Source organism: Camelus bactrianus, chromosome 11 (assembly GCF_048773025.1).
Source record: "Camelus bactrianus isolate YW-2024 breed Bactrian camel chromosome 11, ASM4877302v1, whole genome shotgun sequence".
NCBI lineage: Eukaryota > Metazoa > Chordata > Mammalia > Artiodactyla > Camelidae > Camelus > Camelus bactrianus.
Window position 1 is genome coordinate 63,962,320 of NC_133549.1, and position 22,428 is coordinate 63,984,747.

Consider the following 22,428-nt stretch of genomic DNA (forward strand, 5'->3'; position numbering starts at 1 on the left):
TCACCACACATAGCACATGTGGGAATTGTCTGCTTGAAAGCCTTGGCTAGAAGCTCTAGCTGATGGCCTCAAATTGATTCTGATCTTGAAAAGTCTAAAGGAAGTTAGTGCACACCACATGGCAGGCTGCTTGGCATAAACTGCTTAAGATACCTAATTTTCCCATGGGAAAAGTCTAAAAACAAAGTTGGATCAGGATTCTACATTGATTTTGCATTAGGAGATAAAAACTTTTTCCTTCAGCATTCTGCTTCTCACAATGACTTGAAGTGCTCTTGCTTCAACCTTAAGCCTCTGCGTTGACAACGTGACTCCATGCCAGTTTTTTGCAGCACACAAGCTGCAAGACACAATTATTTCCAACAATACGTCCACATTCATCTCAATCAAGTTATAGTATTTGTGGACAAGGATCTTATCCAAGCTGTATCTCATCTGTTTTAAAGAATGCTGATGAGAGGGTGGTGCAGACTACCAAAGACTCCTTGAAGTGGATTTTGGAAGATAATGACCAATAATTCTTGTCTGGCTTTTCATTGACCAATATGTTATAGGTGTTCACTAAGAGGTGCTGCTCATGCTGAATATTAGTTAGACTAAATTTCATAATGTGTCTCAACTATCTCTAATGAGTATGACTGAGAATTCATAAAATGAGTAAGAAAGTATTCTCGGCTACTGCTCTGCCTAAATGTATTAATCATTCATTCAATCATCCATTTTTAAAAATCATGCACTTTTATCACTGTAGTTGTCCTTTGCTGGGACTTAATTCAGCCTTGTTCCTGCAAGCTGAGTCTGGATAGCTGCTGTGTCTGTGAAGTCATAGAGCACCCTGGGCTTTTATCACGAGAGCGCTCATTACCCACCCTGTAACTAGTGTGTCATCTGTATGCCATTCTGGGTGGTAAACACCGAGGACAGAAATGTCTTTTCTCCTAATTCTACCTCCAACACCTCGAATGGGAACTGGCACAAAAGAGACACACAAGGGCCAGATTACAACTAGTCCTTTAAGTCAGGTTTCTTCAAGCTGGCTTCTGAAGTTAGCCTTCTTGACACTGCAGGCAAGCTTTTTTTTAAAAGCTACAGATATTCCAGTAAGCTCCTTAATGAAAGCCTACTTAAGGCAAAAAGCCCCCTGAGATAACACTGTGAGTAAGGAACAGAAGGAGTAAACAGTCCCAGATAAGGAGTTTGTCCCCAAATTGCCCCTGCACATGTTGACAAACAGCCCCAAAAAAGGAGTTGTTTTTCTGTGAATACAAGGTCACTGCCTTCAGACAGAAATGAAAGTGCCCTCAGAGTGAAATTTCTCAAGTTGGAAGGGACTGAGGGAGCAATAAAAATCCATCTGCAACACTTTTTAGTTGAATAGAGACAGCAAATGGTGAAAAATAAACCAGTATTCTGGCTCATTGACCCACATTTTTTAATGTTTGTCACACTTAGTACATACATTTCCCTTATACTTGAGCATGTCTTGGTAACATAGCCTTGTGAGTCAGCCACAGACTCCTTTCAGGGACCCTTCATTATGATAGAAGTATCTCCCCTTGAATCACCTAAATTTTCTGCTTTCAGCAAACACATATGGAATGTGTATTGTGTGTTAATAGTCAACATTTAAAGATGAATGATATTCCACCATCTCTGAATTTAAAGGGTAGTCTACTGGGAAAATTTTATATATGAACAATTACAATATACTTATATGTCATATGACTATGGTATATGACCCAAAAGTGCTTATGAGGAAGTCATCAAAATCCCTTGAGAAGGTTTTATGGAGAGTGTAACCTTTGATCTTACAATTTCATCTGATAGAGAATGGGGGAAGGCTATTCTTATCTATAAGAGAGAACAGCATAAACAGTGATGTAAGGCATGATAGAACATGGCTTATCAAAGAATGGTAGATATTTTGATGTGACTGGATTGTAGGTTGCATAGCATATTGTACAGTGAGTGGAAATAATGAGAAAAGGGTAGCTTTGGACCAGACAGTAAAAGATCTTTGAATTAGGTTTCATCCACTGCCCTTCATAATTGCACTTGGCCCCATATGAAGCACCTGACAGGTTTTATACAATAGGACCCTGCCAACTTCACCACACTCAATCCTCCATCACATCTGTTTAGACTCAGGGTGATCACCCCATGCAAGAACAACCAACTCACAAGCCAGATAGCAACCTATTAGGTGACATAGTACAAAAGGATCAGATTGGTCTTCTTGAGAATTTTGAAAGAGTGAGCTGACTTGCAGTAGAGCTGAAAGAGCCATCTGGTTGCGGGTAGGCACTGACGATAGCATGGCAAGCCAACTCCACAAGAAGCAAAACCTACGAATAAGCTGGAGATCTGAAGCAGAACAGAGGTGAACACAAGACAGGTAATACAAATGGAGATCAGCAAGGTGCGGGGCACTGAAACGAAGCTATAGTTCCTTCCCCAATAAGATTCTTGCTTTTCTTGAAAGCTCATGGCTTAGCTTTGTCTAACAACAAAATGAATCAAATCAAAAGAACCTTGTGTGCCATGGGGATGAGTCTGCTGGTTAACTACAGGTGACAGTGAGCTATTCAAGGGATTTAGCAGGACAATAATGTAACCAAATTGGTGGTAGTGTTTTAGGGAGAGAGTAAATCCACTGAAGATTCTCCAAATCTCAAAAGAGAAGAAAGCAGTAATTCTTTTCTGTTCACCTTGTCCTTTGGCATGGGATAACTTCCTATTTAAAAGGTTATGTTAGCTATGTGGGAAAGAGACTGTGTATTAGGATATTAGTGATTTCTTTCCTTTTCAGAAGCAATCATTTCCACATTTCAATGACTTAAGGGAAGGTGAGCTCAAATGATTCAACATCAATAAAGGTTATTCTATAAGCTACATTTTCAACAGTAGAAGGAATTTTAAATGATTGTTTTATCTACTTCAAGAAATGTGATGTATTAAATTCAAGTTAATGAAAAATCTGTGTAATTGCCAAAATATTAATGGGGATTACCTTTGGATGGTGAAACCATGGTTTCTAATTTTTACAATAAATATGTGTTGCTGTTATAATGGAAAGGAAACAAAGAATGGGTTAAGACTTATATGTTTCACTTCCAGCAAAACAGAATATAAATCTTAGTTGTCTAGATAAAAAGTTATCTATTAATGCCTGCTATTGTTTTTCACATGGTACAAAAACTTTGGTTTGGATTCAAAGAAGAAAGAATGTTATAAAAAATATACTTGGAAAAAAAATACACCAGAGTCAAAGGATTTAAGTTTCATACAAAGTTCCTGTACCCATGTCATGTGAATAGAACCAGTTACCTTATCTCTCTGGGCTTCAGTTTTCTGATATGTAAAATGTGAATTGGACAAAATAATCTCAAAATCCTTTCCCGAACTGTGATTCTCTAAGCCTTTGTATCATTATTACTTGGTATTACTATAACATTTTCCAAGTTTAACTTACAAAGCTGTAATCCACTTAAAATTATGTAAAACCTCTCAAGACTTTTAGAAGTATCCACAGAAAATCTACAAACCTTAAGAATTAGGACTAATGGCCTAAACATGTGATGACATGTTTAATTGTTTTGGTGTCTGTAGGCAGAAACCTAGAGTTCTTCAGAAGGAAAACATCAAGATTGGAAGAATATATGCTGAGTCAAAAATATTTTCGTGATTTTAACTAAATACTATAAATAGAAAAAATACAGAATTTAATGTAGACTGTTGCCTTTAAGAGAAAGGCTGGTCTCAAACATAGCCAATGAATTAAAGAAATGATTTACATGACTATGTGACACCTATTACTAGTTTTTGAATACAGATACACATTGGATTATTAGAAGATACAAATTTGAATCATAAATAAATGGTTATCTATTTGAAATAATATATTTACTTGTAAAGCTCTACTTCTCAGAGATATAAACACACACACACACACACACACACACACATACCCTACATAATAAACCTATATATTAAGTTCAAGTTTTTCTAATTTTTTACTATCAAGTCACAAAATAAATTTGAAAAGAACAAAGTATATATTTTTAAATTTGAAAATTCATTCTAAAGTATAAGTGATAATAACTGAAACCAAAATTTTGACACAAAAGAGTGGGAAAACAAATTCGTATCTCAGTTCAGAGCACAGTTGGCTTCTTGAGAAAACATACACAATATATTCTTATCTATATTTCATTATAAAATGATGAACTCATTCTTTTGAGGAAACATTGGGCTTAGGCAAATTAAACACATTTATAGATATTGAAAATGTGTAAATTTGTAAGCAGTTACAATAAATACAAAATATAAAGTCCTAGAGAAAATTTAGCTTAACTGAACATCGTGGCCTGAAAAGTCATTCTATTTCCACCAAGTATATTTTCTCAATATCCATAACAAACCATAAACATGAAAAAAGTATTTAAAAATATATTTTACTAGCACTTTTGGAGGCTGCTGGCTTGCAGAAGTGAACAGGTTGGTCTAAGCTAAAGGGAGGGTGTGGGAGAAACTGCAAAAAGGTGGTGATTCAAAGTTCAGAAACAAATGAACAAATGAAGGGATAGTTCAATTGCAACCCACAGAAAGAGTAAATGAAATAACAGTAGGCACACACTGAATTATACAGCCAAGGAAGCCACAAGTAATACAATATAGCCAAATTTCTTCTGATTTTAAAAGATTGTATAGAGAAATAAGTACATAATAAAGAGACCTTATAATGATTCTCGTTAAAAGCACCCTCTATATGAGTTTCAAGGAAGATAGCAGCTCACTTTTATAATTAAAGACTTTTGCCTCCGTGTCTATCCGTGGGCTATTGTCCTGGCTGATCTGGCAGCTTTGCCAGTCTCCTTCTCACACCCCGTGTGGATCACCTGCCATGCCTGAAATCTGTCATGAGAAATTCATATCTAAAATATGACTGGTTTATTGCACATTTTTATTACCTCTTCTTTCTTAAAATTCATGTAACGACAAATGAATACAAGTGAGGATAAAGAGGAGATAAGAATGGATGAACAATTTCTACACGCTTTTGGAAAACGAAGAGTAGATAACAAATGAGTAGAGTCAAGAAAGCTACAACCTAAATGTTTACTGAAGGGGGACCCTACACTGTGCAGCAAAATCTGGAAAGCCTCCAAAAAGGGGGGGGGAATTCACTATAAATATGGGGCCTGGTTTAAAGTCCTCATGGAGAATGACTGTCAGATCCCCACTTTCACCCCAAGAAACCAAAAGAGTTTGATGTGGACTGAATGTGCCACCCGCAGCAAATTATGTTGAAGCTCTAATCTTCAAAGTGATGGTATTTGGAGGTGGAGCCTTTGGGAGCTAATTTGGTACTGAAGGTGGAGTCTTCATGAATAGGATTAGTACCCTTATCAGAAAACAGAGATGATCTCTCTCTCTGCCATGAGATGATACAGCAAGAATGAGTCCATCTGCAAACTGTGAAGATGGACCTCACCAAGAACCCAAACACCCTGGCACCTTTCTTGGGTTTTCAGTCTCCAAATCTGTGAGAAGTAAATTTCTGCTGTGTGAGCCACCCAGTCTATGGTATCTGCTATTTAGTCAGCCTGAGTTGACTATGATAATTCCCCTTTCTTCAAGCAGAAAAGAGGAAGTGTTTATTTTCTGGCAAATTCAAACCTGAGAAGCTAAATCCAAGTACGTGAGGCAAAGCAGTGAAGCTTGGGACTGAAAACAGAATTAAATGAGAATGTACATAATGAACTCGGGGACCTTGGCACCCTTCCTCTGCTTTGTCCCAGAACACCAATAGCCTCCAGCTCCAGAGCAGGAGGTTGGGGATCTTCTCTGGGGGGAAGAAAAATCCAGATTCATGCATCCGGACATTCCTTAGTGAAAAGGCAAGCTCACTGTTTAATCCTACTACCACAAAAATCCACAGCCAAAAGCTTGCCCACAACAGGGGACCTTCTCTTGGTTTTTAGTGCCTCACTCATTAATCTGAACGAACACACAAGAAACTTAACATTTGAGAAAAGCTTCCAACATGAAATGGTCCAAAATGAACTAACTAAATTACCTCAGAGGAAACCATGACACTGGCAGCAAGTTGTATACTACAAAAACACTCCATGTAATATCCCCAGGGTGAGAAAAGATGTCTCACCAACAGAAGTAAACATTATGTTATTAAGAAGAAAAAAAGGAATCAAAAAAGAGCTCCTAGAGATAACAAATATGATCACCTAAATTAAGAGAAGAGAGAGGATCAGTAAACATTTTCTATAAAGAGACACACAGTACATATCGCAAGCTTACAGGACTTACAGTATTTAAACTCTGCCATTGCAGGGTGAACATACCCATAGATAATACATAAATAAATGAGCATGAATGTGTTCATTTATTTACAGTAACTTAACTTTATTCATACCACTTGACCCAACAACATCATTGCTAGATTTCATTGTGCCATAGTTTGCTAACACCTGATCTAAATTTTAGTAGACAAACTATTGTAACATAAAGCTGAGGAAATCAGCTGAAAGTAAGAAAAAAAAGGTAAAGAGATGGGAAATAGGAAAGAAAACACAAAATATCAATTCAAATCTGCCGGATAAAAGTTTCAGAGGGAGAAAGAACAGAGAAAACAGGACAGGTAATTTAGAAAGACATAATTTTACAGAACTGAAGGACACAAGTCTCTGGAGTTAAAGGGCCACTGAAAACCTACACAATGAATGGAAACAAGCTCAAACCAAAGTAATCTTTGTACAATTTCCAAATACCAGGGAAAATAAAATATCATAAAAGCTTCCAGAGTGTAAATAATAGATTATACACAAAGGAGTGGAAATCTCAATAGCACCTGATTCTCAGCAGCAAGAGTAGGTGTGAGAAGACTGGAGCAATAGCTTAAAGATTCTGAGGGAAAATGACTTTCAATTGTGAATTATGTTTATAGCCAGTTTATTAATCAGTCAAGATAAATTTTTAAAAATCCAGACATGAGATTGTTATTTCACAGGCACTCTTTCTTAGAAATCTATGAATGGATATGCTTTAACAAAAATAGTGGTAAACTAAGAAGATAAATATATGGGACCCAGGAAACAGGGTGTATCATCATTGGAGAATGGTGAAGGGGAATATGAGGTTGATAGCTATGATTAGATATCAGAGTGAAAAAACGGAGTGCTACAGAAGAAAGGGATTGTCTGTATTGACTGAGTATTTGGAAAAATCAAGTAGTTGACAAATCTTTTCAAACATTGGGAAAACAACTAACACTAGTTATAGATAAAACTAAGCAAAGTTGAGAGAGAGAGAGATGAAGATAGAATAGGGTCAATTCTTAACTGCAAGACAAAGTTGAGTGAGAGTAGAAGTACAATCTAGCATACCATTTAATCCAGCAGCAGCATTGCTTACATAGTCATCCTAAATTAAATACCATTCATTTAATACTATGTTAACATGGGAAGTGGGGAAGTGAGAGAGAGAGAGATACTCAATCTTCAGTTATACTAGCAAGCAATGGAAATATCAATAAAATTCAGAAATATTATGAGAAGGAAATGATAGGTAAAATAAAGTGACAATCTAAAAAGAGTAACTGATGAACAAGCTGAGAAGGAAAAGCAAGTATGAGTGTTTTCCATACAAGTCTTTTCTCCATATTTGCCTTTCAAACTATATGCATAAAATTCAGTTCTCTGATACCTTAATATTTCCATTTCTCAGACTTACCTATTAAATTTCAAACACCAAGAAGGCTAATAGTGTTAGTCATTATCAGCAACTACGATAGAATTCACTTGTTGATGAGAGTGAAAAAATATCCAAAAAGAACTGGGCCACCATAGGCACCTGGGGACACAGTATTAGAGATGAAAGAAGATCACTGAGGGAGAGGGAAGGAGGTACTTGGGGGAAAGGCTTCTCTTTTGATTGCACATGTGAAACTCTTGCTTAAATAGTGGACTTACTGTGTGAGGATGAGATGTGACCTATGAGACCCACAACAGTCTTTGAGTGGGTGGGGTCGCCTCTACTGGAGCAAACATTCCTGATGCCAACCCCCAATCAGAAAACTGGGTCTAAAAAAGCCAATTCTGTGTAAGCTTCATTGTATGAATCATGTTGCTATGTTTGTTCTCTTGTGTTATCTCCTAAATTTCTTAATTTTTAAAAAAATTTCTTAAAATTGTGTCTAACCTTTCAGCTGTGCCATTTGTTCTAAAAAGAGGATATGTCCACTCTTGGAGTTAAGTGTCAAAGGGGGAGCAGCAACACTGTGAAGGTGTTGGTGGTGATCAATGAAAATCCCGAAGGGAGGTTACATCTGAGGGGGCACAGAGTCACATGAGTTGCTTTCTACTTGCTCTTAAATATGAAGTCCTCAGAAATGGATTTTCTGACCACTCCATCAAACTGTCATTAGCCCATATACTCTGTTATTTTTCTTCATAAGCACTTATTTCTAGTTTATTTTTGACTATCTCATCAACTAGAATGCAAGTCCTCTTGGTTTTGGTCTTATTCACTGTTGGATCCACAGCACCAAGAACAGTATAAGAGTTTCATAAATATTTGTTGAATAAATGAATAAATTCTCAACACCGTACCAGAAAAATAAATCTTATTTTTATTGGAGACGTATGGCATTTGCTTCTAGGGACTCAGTCAGTCTCTGCCTGAATCACAATTTTGCCACATGGGGGCTCTGCTGTGAGCCACAAGAGATTCCTAAGCATTCCCAACACTCTTAAGGGAAGTACTTTTCAATCAGGATTAAGCATTTATGATACAGAGAAGGGTTCTCCAGCCCATTTTAAGAGAGTCCCCAAATAAACTGAAGTATTTTTGTGTAACATAGGGACCCACAGCTCTTATTCTCTGCCACTACACTGCAGAATTTATCCTCTATCAGAAGTTTAATCTGTCTTAGATCTGCAGCATAAAATTAAAAAATCAGACATTGTTTCAGGAACAAAAGTAGAACTAGGCAATGGTACACTATGCTTCTTACCCAAATCAAGTTTTCTATTATCTTTCCCTACCTGGTGGTTGGGGGATTTAATTCTTAATGCTGATACATTTGTCAGGAAGGAAAATTAAAAATATACTAGTGTACTCACGTGAAACTATTACACATAATGCTTTAAAACTGCAATAGAAAATGCTATAGGCTGTATGTTTGTATCCTGTCCCCACCAAATCATATGCTGAAATCTAATCCACAGTATGAAGGTATTTGAAGGTGGAGTCTTTGGGAAGTGATTAGATGAATGGAATTAGTCCCCTATAAAAGAGGCCTCTGAGAGCTCCCTTGCCACTTATGCTGTGTGAAGTTGCAGAAAAAGAAGTCTATGAACAAGTAAGTAGGCCCTTACCAGACACAGAATCTACCCGCATCTTGATTTGGACTTCCCAACCTCCAGAACTGTAAGAAATAAATTTCTGTTGTTTTTAAGCTGCCAGATCCATAATATTCTGTTAGAGCAGCCCAAATGGACTAAGACAGAAAATTTTCCTAAAAAACTCTTATACATCAGAATATATATGAAGCAAATATAGCAAAATGTTTATTATGATACCATTTAAATGATACTGACTTTCTATTCAAAGCATAGCCATACATGCAAAGTTAAGCATCAAATATTAAGATATAGATTTGGTTTAGAGACTTCTATAGTCACGCTAAAGCTCCTTTGTTCTACTGTGAGAAATTATAATAAATTTGGGAATATACATAGGATAATAAATTTTACAGTGTGGCTCTGATGCCATACATTCCTTCATGGAATTTGTTCCAAATGAAAAGCTAGAAAACTGATTTCTCTCAATATAAATGACTACAAATGAATTTTGATCACTGTTCTCTTGAAAGTAATTTTCTGAGCCTCTTTTAGAAGAATATCCCCATAGTAATAGAAAAATTAGAAGGTTTATTTAGCGAGGAACAATATCAAATATCTGCTTTAGCTGACTATGGGCAAAAAGGCAAGTGCAATGAAAAATGAAGAACAGACACGAGTAAATACAAATGTTTAACCAACATAGATTCATGACACCTTAATATAATTCTTGTCCTTGAACTTGCCATTTGACCCATCACTTAATTCCCTGGTAGTATAAATGCCTCAAAATAGAAATACATATTTTCCTTCAGATTCTAAGTCTCATATTACTCAAAAGTTCTGCAAGTCTTAAATTTGCCACCAAGAGTGAATAGATGCCCCAAGTATTGATTTGGGGCCAGATATCCTGCTTAAATTAATAAATGGCTTCTTGCTCAACACGCATGCATTAAAACTTACTTCTTGCAAGTTAAATGACACAGGGGAAACAATCAGTCAAATGTAAAATGTGGAACAAGGTAAAGTCCAAATGACCTATTATCTCCCAATAAATTGATGACATTAAAAAATTAAAGAGACTTTAGAAACATGAAAATCAAATGCAATGATTGGGCCTTGCTTTTTAGAACTTGTCTACAAAGCATATTTAAGGACTTATTGTTAAATATGTTAGGTATAATAATGCTAGATGGTTAAATTAATTTAAAGTCTTTATTGCTTAGAATTACATTGAAATATATATATTTTACCCATATATATATATGGGTAAAAATGACATGATTTCTGAGATTTGCTTTTAAAATACTCCAAGAAGAAAAAAAAATATGTGTTTATGTGGGAGGAAAGGTAGTGTAGGGGAAACAAAATTAGCAAAATATTGATAATTGTTAAAGTTAACGTTTATTATACTATGCTCTCTATTTTTTGTGTGTTTTTAAATTTCCACTAAATTTTTAAAAAAATTATTTCCTCAAAGTCATGTAGTCTTTTCAACCTCCAGAAATCCACCAATAAGTGTTACACCCTAAGAGTTTATTATTTTTCCCTATACCCAAATTTGGCTTAGGGCTACCTCTGCAGGAAGTGACAGTAAAGAATGCAATAAAACCTGAGAATATGGATTGATGCTGTAGCATAAATGTATCTTCAGGTGAGGAAGTTAGATAACCTTTTATGTTTCACTCATTTGAATTTGCCTCATTCCAGAAAGCCACTGAGAAACTATTTTAATGGTCAGGCTTGGAAATTTCTTCACCCATTTATCTAAGTCAGAGATACTCACTCATAACCATATGTGACCAGACAGGGTTTTTAATGGGGCCCTTGAAGCAAGCAGATGGAAACCAAGAGACATGTTAATGTCTTGATGGAAGATCAGAATATAGTTTTAAGTGTACAAATGCATATGAGTATTCTAACCAACTAGAAATGAAGAAAATCATTTTCATAGCTGTAGGGAACTCTATGTTAGCATTCTGCCAATCTAATTACGTGATAGGGTAACTGAGTCAAAAACATTAAGCTCTTTACAACATCTATATTAAATGCATTTATTGGTGAAAGCACTTTATGAATTAGAACACAGAATGTCAATGATGTATGCTGTATAATAAATGGTTGTTGTATTTAAATTTTAGTAGAAAGAGAATACTAAAGAATTTTTTTTAATATTGGTAAATTCTGACTCTGCCTTTGATCATGTTAGTGACCCTTGTAATAATTGTTCCAGTATATGCTCATGACAGGAGAACCTAAACAGAATTCAAAGAAAAATTAATTTTCTCATAGGAAGCCTGATTCCAGAAATATTTTATAGCACTTTATAGTCTACAATGTATTTAAACATAAATAATGGAAACTGAGCCTAAATAAAAGACTGAGAGATTCATAGCACAGGTTTTATGAGTACTATTTTGCAGATAAGCAAACTGAGACCCTGAGAAGTTTGGCCAGAATCAGTTCCAAATTCCAAATGTCAACTGACATAGAAAATAAAATGTATATGTCATTCTCTAACTTATTTTAGAAAAACATTTTTGATTTACCAAATTTCTTTTCTAAAATTCTTAGTCTCAATGTTCCTCTATCTGGTCTTTATGTAATTCTGAATTTTCATCAAAGCTTTTGGTTCCATTCCCCTCCGAGACCATATGCAAAGATGTGGCCTCTGTCTAGGGCATCTGGATGGAAATCCACGTTGCTATTGTTTAGTGCCGAATTTTGCTAATCATTTTATAAAATATTTTAAAATACATTGTGGTGCTTTGAGGCCTAATATCAAGATGTTTGCAAAAGTTAGTCTTATCAAATCAAAGAGCTAAATTCAAACATAATTCAAATATGTTGACTACTTGATGTTATTCCCCAAACCTGACCTATAGAAGCAACTGATGGCTTCACCATCCCTCCAGTTGCTCAGCCCGTACAACTAGTCTTTAATTTTTCTTTATTTCATACCTCTACTTCTAAGCCGTTAGAAAATTTCTATTGCTTTTTACCTAAACATAAATCCAAAATTTAACCAAGTCTCACCACTTCCTCTGCTACCACACTGGCCCAAGCCACCATCATCTCTCTCCTGGTTGGCACAATAACCTCCTTACTGACTTCTCTGCTTTTATTCTTTTCCCTTTAGAGTCTATTCCCTCTCTGACTTCATCTCCAGTTATGCTCCACCCTGTTCTCTCCACTCGAGACTGGTTGGCCTCTTTGCTATTCATTGAACACATTATCTGCTCCCACCCACCTGAAGGCTTTTGCCCTGGTCACTCCCCATGTACATTTACGGTTAACAACCTCATCGTCTTCAAGGTTGCTCAAGCCACTCTCTTAGTGGCCCCAAACTATTTAAAACTGCAATCCACCTCACCCCTTGCACTCCTAATCTTCACTATCTTCCTTCCTTTGCTTTTTCCTATAGTACATACGACCTAATAATACACTATCTATGTTTGTTTTTTAATTGTCCATCTTCCCCCTTTAGAATGTAAGCTGACGTCTTTGTTTTGTACACTGATGTACTCTATAAGTGTCTGGAACAGTATCTAGCACATAACGGATATTCAGACTGTTAAATGAATGAAATATCTGAGGCCAACCCACTGTTAAGATATCAGTACTTCCACTTTAAGCCCTGGTTTTCTAAGTTTGTATTTGGCAATTGAGTTTCATATCAGACTGAAATTTGGCATTATATAACTGAGATTGGATTTATTTACCCAATTTAAACAAAATATGTTCAGCTATTTGAAGTACTGTAAGTGCAATAAGAGAGCCTTTAGATATATGACACTGTTTTATAAGGATATAAATCATAAAGGGCCTTGATTCACTGGGGAAATTTAACTTGTCAGGTAGTTTATGGTTTGTTCTGCATGTGGTGTTACTGCAAAAGAATTTGCTAAATACATAATGTAGTATAATTTTGCTTCTTTTGAAAGGTAAATAAGAAGTAATCACCTTGTTGTAGTTAACAAGTAATAAGAGAATAACTTTGAAAAGCACAATAGCAGATTACTAAAATCTTTGAAAATACACTTTTTTTTTCTTTTGAGGGACTATTCTACGTCTTTGGAGTGATTTCGGTAGCCTCAAGTATTCAGTCTGGTTTAGGATTGCATTATCTTATTTTTGGATTTCCCTGCTAGCCTCAGGAATGGTCTTCCCTCTTCAGGCATTTCACTACCTTGAACCAGCACAGACCTGGTGGTGATGCTGGCTTAAGGACTGCTGCCAAAGTAGGGACCACCCAGAGTGCCTGGACTTGGACTCAATCCAAGAATGGCTACTGATCACTATTGAGGAAGAGATCAATAGCGGCATTTAGAGAAAATATCAATTTTGAGATCAAAAAGGTGAATGTGAAGTCAGATCTATGGAGCAAGACAAGATCAGAAGCCAAGGTGCCAAGGAAATGTCTGAAAACTAAGGGCAAGGTCTATAACACAGCAGCAAATGTTATTCATCACAATTAATGCAAGATTTCTCCCAGGAAAAGCAAAGTGAGAGAAGTACATTTTCAGTGGGCTCTTCTGTGCATCTGTCAGGGAATGAGAGAAGAATAGAAAACACAAAGTTGATAGGGCCTCCAGCCACCCAAGAGGGGCCCTCTGCTGCTGTTAGGCAAAGCAGACATCTCGGTGGCTACTTCCCAGGGAGAAGCTGGGATGGTGAGGAGAAAACTCAGAGGCTTGCAAGCAACAGAGATGTGACAGAGTTATAAATACAACTCCCTTTAGTCTTCTTTTAATAGATACGAATTGTCAAGCCCCATTTGGGATGTTAGATGATAAAAGTTACAATATGCCAAAGGGAATATTCAAAACTATGTTTACTATTCTCATAAAATTTATGGTCTAACTAAGAAGACAAGAGATGTCTATATGAAAAAGTGAAGATCACTTGCTGACCACCTAAGTATTTCTACTTTCCAGCTTCTTAACCTTTCCACACACACTTTTTAAGAATAGTTTCTTCAAGATTGTATCCAATCTTACTGGACGAGGAAATTTTCAGGGATCAATCCCATGTATATAAGACTAACATTACATAAGTAGTTTATCCTGTATCAAATGTGATCCCCATAAAAATGTATTTATTTCAGGAAACCAAAGTAGACAAAACATTGTCTTTGTCCTCATAGAACTTATATTACAATGTCAGAGATTTGTATGTCCTCTCTTCCTACTAGGAGAAAATTTATTATTTTTATTCATTCCCTTACAGTACTTTTCTTAAACCTATTTGTCCATCAGTCTGTTGATAAGTGTAGCCTATTCCATGCCCTTGGGTCAAAATCTTGGGGGAGGGATTTGGAAATTTATCTTTTTAACAAGTTCTCTGGGGGCTTTATATGCATTCATAGCATTTATAAAATTACCAATCATTTTTAAACAAAATGGTTTTCTCTGTGGGGCAGATGTTACCATATTCTGCTTTGGGGGAGAAAATGATCAAACATCAATTACTAGTTAAGGTTCATTTTAAATATTTACCTTAAAGTTGAGATGATGGAGGTTTAGGAAGTCTTCTCATCAAAGAAGGCAGGAATGAGAGTATCTCAGAAATTCATTGTAAACAATATAAAACATATTCATTGAAGTAGTTCTTTGTGACTTAATGGCAGTCGGTATAGTCAATATTCAATACTAAATAGCATGTGATACCAGCAAATACAATAAAGTAGATATTGTTCAAATAAGAGCTAACACAGGCTTCTTGTGTGCCATATAATACTCTAAGTTCTTTACAGATATTAAGATGACTTAATTCTCAGACTATCTATGAAACAGTATTTTGTTTTTATGTCCATTTTGTTGAAGAGAAAACTGATGAACAGAGAAGATGAGTAATCCAGTCAAAGTTACAGAGCTGGTCAATTACAGTCAGGACTTGAACCTAGGTGCAAAAACTTATGTTCTCACTCTACAGGCTAAGCTTCTCTTTAGTTTTCATAATACTTCTTTAGAACATTCATACCAAAGAAGTGGATGCAAACTTACTCTAGAAATCAAGAATTTTACTACAGCTTCCTTGCCACAATGCCTTAATCGGGCTAATTTTCATTGGACTCACTTTAAAATGAAGATAACAGTGTTGTTGAAGCAGGATCATCTAGTGGTTAGAAGTTCGAGCATAAGAGAGAGATGATTCGGAATCTCACTCTGCCACTTGCTTACTATATGACCTTGAGCAAGGTACGTTTCCAAGTCTCAGTTTCCTCATCTTTGAAATGAAGGATGTAATTGGACCTACATATAATAATGCTTAAAGATAAAACAAGATAGCACATTTAAAGCACTTAGAAAGTGCTCAATGAATATTATTAGTGTAATAAATAGCAGTAGCATCAATAAACTGAACTGAATGAGCTCTTGATCCTTCTACTCACACTAAAAATGGTTTCTCTTCTAATTATAAAAAATAAAAGGACGGCAACTAAATCAACAAACCAAGTCATAAACCATTAAACCAATTATGTCTTTTGTAGGAAAACCAGAAAGGTTATTGGACACATTAGTTTATATGTCATTAGTTATTCCCTCTATTCCAAAATGCATGCATTCTAGCATCCTGAGATACCTTGTATAATATAATCACTGTGACTCCAAGAGGTCAAACCGGCAGGCAGTTAATGCTTCTCTGTGAAAAGCTCAATAATTCATTTTATAAATTTCAGTTCAAAGCCTACATTGAGGTTACGAAAAACTGACATTCGGTCTGTGAACTTAATGTCAAGCTCCAGAAAAACTCTGGGCAGCACGTGTTTAGCGATTAAGTGGATGCAGACAATAAAGACGTTGCCAAATTGTAAAACAAGACTTGGAAATTACAGAAAATGTTGCTAGTTATTGATTACGGTCACCATTCAGTTCCTACTGAGCCACCCAAAAGAATCATTCATTTTCTAGCAGAGAGCCTGCTCATTTGCAAGATAAAAGAGAGACATTTCTGCACATGCCCATAATGTTCTTCACCACTGGGGGCAGCTTTACATAAGACTGCATTCACTGAAACCAAAGCAACAGTCTGAGCAGCTTTCAGAATGACAGTCTGCAGAAGTGAGCTGAGCGTGTGCGCGGTACGGGGCTCTCCTGCCTTCCGGGCTCCAAGGCAGCTCTCTGGCTGAACTGGGTGCTCACCACCAGAAATGCTGGGCTATGGAATACAGATGTGGCAGCTCAGGTAGCCTCGTGTTGCCTGGAGGAATACAGCATGCTTTCCGATAAGAAGAAATTGTAGAAGCCAGGTTTTTTTTTTTAGTCCCCCTCCTCCAAAAAAAACTGTAAAGATGCAAAAACGTAATATCCACGAAGATCCTATTACCTAGGAAGATTTTGATGTTTTGCTGCGAATGCGGTGTTGGGATTTATTTGTTCTTGGAGTGTTCTGCGTGGCTGGCAAAGAATAATGTTCCAAAATCGGTCCATCTCCCAAGGGGTCCAATTTTTCTTCCTGGGTGTCAGCGAGCCCTGACTCACTACTGTGCAGCTGACAGGGGCTGTCATGCAAGCGGCCCCCTAAGCCAAAGCAAAAGACCTAAGGACGACCTTTGAACAATACAAAGGATGGGTATGTTTTGTCATTTTTCTTCTTCTCTTCTTTAAAAAAAAAAAACCAAAATCCTCTAGTCTGTATATTAATTCTGCCTTAATTATTGTAGCAATTACCTTGCTCTGCTCTAAGACTATAAATTCAATTGCTTAGTGACATGTTTCTTTGCTTAACTATTAAAAAAAAAACCCTAAAAACAATTTTCTTTAAATTCCAAGATGATATTTGATGTGAAATGTTGTTATCTAGATTTAAATTTCTAAAAAAAAAGAAGATAGATGCTTATTATTGCTTGATTAGAAAGAAATGAATTATTTTTTGGGGGGATAACTTTTCTAAGTTGTTTTTATTTCCAGGTTTCAATGTAATTAGGCTACTGAGCGGATCAGCTGTAGCACTGGTTATAGCCCCCACTGTCTTACTGACAATGCTTTCTTCTGCCGAACGAGGATGCCCTAAGGGCTGTAGGTGTGAAGGCAAAATGGTATATTGTGAATCTCAGAAATTACAAGAGATACCCTCAAGTATATCTGCTGGCTGCTTAGGTCTGTCCCTTCGCTATAACAGCCTTCAAAAACTTAAGTATAATCAATTCAAAGGGCTCAACCAGCTCACCTGGCTATACCTTGACCATAACCATATCAGCAATATTGACGAGAATGCTTTTAATGGAATACGCAGACTCAAAGAGTTGATTCTGAGTTCCAACAGAATCTCCTATTTTCTCAACAATACCTTCAGACCTGTGACAAATTTACGGAACTTGGATCTGTCCTATAATCAGCTGCATTCTCTGGGATCTGAACAGTTTCGGGGCTTGCGGAAGCTGCTGAGTTTACATTTACGGTCTAACTCCCTGAGAACCATCCCAGTGCGAATATTCCAAGACTGCCGCAACCTGGAACTTCTGGACCTGGGATATAACCGGATCCGAAGTTTAGCCAGGAATGTCTTTGCTGGCATGATCAGACTCAAAGAACTTCACCTGGAGCACAATCAATTTTCTAAGCTCAATCTGGCCCTTTTTCCAAGACTGGTGAGCCTTCAGAACCTTTATTTGCAGTGGAATAAAATCAGTGTCATAGGACAGACCATGTCCTGGACCTGGAGCTCATTACAAAGGCTTGATTTATCAGGCAATGAGATTGAAGCTTTTAGCGGACCTAGTGTTTTCCAGTGTGTCCCGAATCTGCAGCGCCTCAACCTGGATTCCAACAAGCTCACATTTATTGGTCAAGAGATTTTGGATTCTTGGATATCCCTCAATGACATCAGTCTTGCCGGGAATATATGGGAATGCAGCAGAAATATTTGTTCCCTGGTAAACTGGCTGAAAAGTTTTAAAGGTCTGAGGGAGAATACAATTATCTGTGCCAGTCCCAAAGAGCTGCAAGGAGTAAATGTGATTGATGCAGTGAAGAACTATAGCATCTGTGGCAAAAGTACCACGGAGAGGTTTGATCTGGCCAGGGCTCTCCCAAAGCCAACATTTAAGCCCAAGCTCCCCAGGCCGAAGCATGAGAGCAAACCCCCTTTGCCCCCCACTGTGGGAGCCACGGAGCCCGGGCCAGAGACGGATGCTGACACTGAGCACATCTCTTTCCATAAAATCATCGCAGGGAGCGTGGCCCTTTTCCTGTCCGTGCTCGTCATCCTGCTCGTTATCTACGTGTCATGGAAGCGGTACCCTGCCAGCATGAAGCAGCTGCAGCAGCGCTCCCTCATGCGCAGGCACAGGAAAAAGAAAAGACAGTCCCTAAAGCAAATGACTCCCAGTACCCAGGAATTTTATGTAGATTATAAACCCACCAACACGGAGACCAGCGAGATGCTGCTGAATGGGACGGGACCCTGCACCTATAACAAATCTGGCTCCAGGGAGTGTGAGGTATGAACCGTTGTGATAAAAGCGCTCTTAAAAGCTGGGAAATAAGTGGTGCTTTATTGAACTCTGGTGACTATAAAGGGAACGTGGTGCTCCTCTCCCCCTTCCCTTCCCTCTCACTTTGTTGGTGAGGTCCTTCACTGTCCGTTTTAGTACCTTCATAATACTGGTCATTTTCCTTTCATACATAATTAACCTATTGAAATTTAAATACCACAATCAATGTGAAGCTCGAACTCTGGCTTAATATAATGCCTATTGTGTTAAGACCCTTTATTGATTCCATTAATGTCACACTTGTTTTAAGATAAAACTTCTTTCATAAGTAACCCCCCACATCTGCTGTTATTCTCCGTCTGGGAGGACCAGATCTACAGTTCTAGGAGGTTTGCAGTTCAGTGGCAAATAAAGGAAAAAGAGTGATCCTAGCTTGAACTGATTTGAGGAAGATGACTTGACTGATGACAGGAACATTTAGAGACAGTCTTAACCCAATGCCTGGCTTAAAAACAAAATTGCAGGAAACTATCAAAAGATGGTGCTCTGTTAAAGCAGCACCAGGAATCGTTTCCAGGGGTGTTTGAATTACATTAAGGCAAGCCTAGGGAAAACTGCTGAAGGGTTAAAATGCTGCAAGTAGACAGCTGCAAAATGTGAGGAGATGGTAAAAATACAAAGTTTTAGACTCAAAGCCTCATCTCTGAAACCCATCTCTGTTAAATCAGACTAGAGGTTTCACTGTCAGTTTCCTCTAGCCTCCACACTTCCAGAATAAATAATTAAGTAAAATAGTCAAGAGGCAAATTTGGGGAAGTAGATTGCTCCACTGCCCCTCACCTTCAGGATTTTTCAGAGATGAGGCTTGCAAATGGGAATGCAGCTCACTAAATGCGTGTAGTTGGAAGCCTACCTGAATTTCCCTTTCCAGCTCTTTTAAGGACCCTAATGTAGGAAGTGGAATCATGAGCTCTGTCTGTCCTTCTGTTTGGGATTTGTCAGGCTGTCCTGTTGTGTTCCGCGACCTGCCCTGCACACACACCAGTCCCCTGGTGACTTCATTCAGAGGTGTAAAGAGAGCACAGTCTAAGATATGCTTTCCACCAACAGCCTCATTGAAAAGGATGATTTTGCTAACACCTTAATAAACGTATAAAATAAATCTTAGAGGAAAAAAGACCAACTCTATGGCGGTTGTCTTCTGCTCTTCTATTGCTGATGTTATAGTGTCCCTATGTTCATCTGTATTGTGAACTCATTCATCAGTGTGATTCTGTACAGACCCTGTTGGCAATCTGCAAGCTGCATGCATGTTTTTATGTCAATGGTGAAAGTTTATTGACTGCAGTGCAAATATCATAGCTTTGGTATTTAAGTAACTTTGACCACAGTTCATTTATATTTTAGAAAAATGTCTTTAGTCTGTACCCTCTTTCATACTCCAAAATGAAGAATTCTATTACAGGAGAAAAAAATTAGGAATTGCAACATTGAGCCTGTTTCATTTAACTTGGCTTGACAAGCTCTACATCTTTAACCATGTCCCTGTTCTTTCAAAACAGAATCACTGCAGAAAAAAAGAAAAAGTAAATGGCTGTTTTTACCAGCATTTTTATATAGTTTGGAGGCTTTTCACTGCTGAAAGAAAAAATCTAGGCAAGTTACCATGAAATATAGTTGCAAGGAAGCCAGATTATAAAAATCATACTTTTATAAGCAGTAAAGGAAAAGGGACATCTAAAGTGGATTTCTCAAGGTACTTTGATTAAATCTCTAAATAGATGCCAGTTCAGAAAAGCATCATAGCTACAATATATTTACCCATGAATAATTGTTGGATATAGATTTCTTAATGGCAAATGGTCACGGATTCCCAATTGATTAATAATGCAGATATTTCCTTACAATACTATGAACTGGATGACTGAGCCTACTGTGATGTTTTTCACTGAAGTTGTGATTTTACATTTTTCATAAAATGTCAGTAAATACATATTCCATCAAAAAAAGAAATTTTCTTTGGTCAGCTCATTTTTATCTGTACTAAAGATGACTGTATTAATTAAATGCAGTGTTAAAGTGAAAAAGCCCATTTCTATTCTTTGACTTGAACTTCTGCCTCATTTGTCATGGATACCAAATAAATTAAGGCAAGGCATCTTTTTACTTATATTTTAAAATTCTTACAAATTCTCAGTGCTGTGGTACTGCTAGTATATACATAAAATATGTGTGCTGTATTAAAAGTGTTTCTAAAATTCAAAGCCACTGGGTGTATAAGATTACATGAATACCCAACATTTTGAAGGCTGGTTATTTTTTAATACCTAACTTCAACTACTTACAAATTTAGTAATTTCTACCAAAATAAAACTCCTTAGATTATAAAAGTAATTTAAATACAGGACATGAAACTACAAAAAACAGTCTTTTCCCCCTCTTTGGGAATGAAGCTTCTCTAGTTCTCAGAATATAATTCTTGTAGGTTAGACGATCACTAGTTCACCACTATAAACCAAACAAAGCCAACTGGCAAATGTTTTCCTACTCAAATTCGGAGTCCTCACCCCCACCCTATGGCACTTTCTGGACTATATACCATACATCTATTTTCATAAGTATTTTAAACTCATTGCATATGAGAAAAATGTAATTGATATTTCATTTTCTATTCCATATTTACATTGTCTGACTTCCCTCAGAGATAACAACAGTTAAATAAACAGCCTGACCTGTTAAACTATACAGCAGACGCATTGATGCAGCATGGATTCAGTCAGTACTTTGAATGCTTTACCAGAGAGAGAGGAAACACAATGTAGTCTCTGAACCATCTGTGGTTTTTTTTTCCCCCAATTTTTATGAGCCCCAGTACTTGGAGTGAAACTGCAGCATGGAGTTAATAGTCCAAGTACCACAGTCTCCTAAGTAACACTTATGCGAGATATATTCCTTTTAAATGAGTTTATATTTTCCAAGGATGTTGACATTACATCTTTTCAAAGATTTTAAACCATTTTTTACTTGATTTGGTGAGTCAACTACCTAAGCAAACAGGCAGGAAACTGTATTTCTGTGGAGCAGCAGTGACCTCCAGTGGCTGGTTAGACTAACCACAGCTGAGACACATTCTATTTCATTTTTTATCCTGAATCCTTATGTAAACGTGGTTGACACATATAGGTTTTGACTCGTGAATCAGATTTGAATTTTACTTAGTTCATCTCCCTTGGGAATACAGTTGTAGTGTAATTTTTAAAAATTATGTTGTGCATATTGACTTATTTAGTAACACCCAGAATTGGAACTGAGGGCAAGAAATAAAGTGTACAAGCAGAAGAGCAAGTGATAATGTAACACGAATAGATAAGAAATGCTTTAAACTATTTATAATCATCGACATTGGACAAATATTCTGATATTTTCATTAAGTGAGTTAACATTTTGCACAGGCAAGATACTGAAATATAATGTCATTAGATTGGGGAAAACACATTTGACTACGAATATTGAAAGGATCAGCATCAGTTATTTGCCAGTCAGTATGAATGTCTGAGCTATCAAATGAGGGAGGCCTCCCATTCTGGCTCTAAGACTCTCCAGTTTGTTGATCATGCCAGTGACCTGTGC

The 22,428-nt window shown here is 37.0% G+C and overlaps 2 protein-coding genes across 11 annotated transcripts in view; one reads left to right on the forward strand and one right to left on the reverse strand.

Annotated features, from left to right (window-relative positions):
* Positions 1–22,428, reverse strand: part of CTNNA3 (catenin alpha 3) — a 1,350,411-nt gene that overhangs the window by 757,500 nt on the left and 570,483 nt on the right. The window lies entirely within an intron of this gene.
* LRRTM3 (leucine rich repeat transmembrane neuronal 3) overlaps positions 16,377–22,428 on the forward strand; it is a 165,148-nt gene continuing 159,096 nt past the window's right edge. Inside the window, exons 1-2 of the mRNA XM_010957919.2 lie at positions 16,377–16,934; positions 17,273–18,804. Of these exons, the coding sequence (XP_010956221.1) occupies positions 16,931–16,934; positions 17,273–18,804 (1,536 nt within the window). The 5' untranslated portion in view covers positions 16,377–16,930. The remainder of the gene's footprint in view (positions 16,935–17,272; positions 18,805–22,428) is intronic.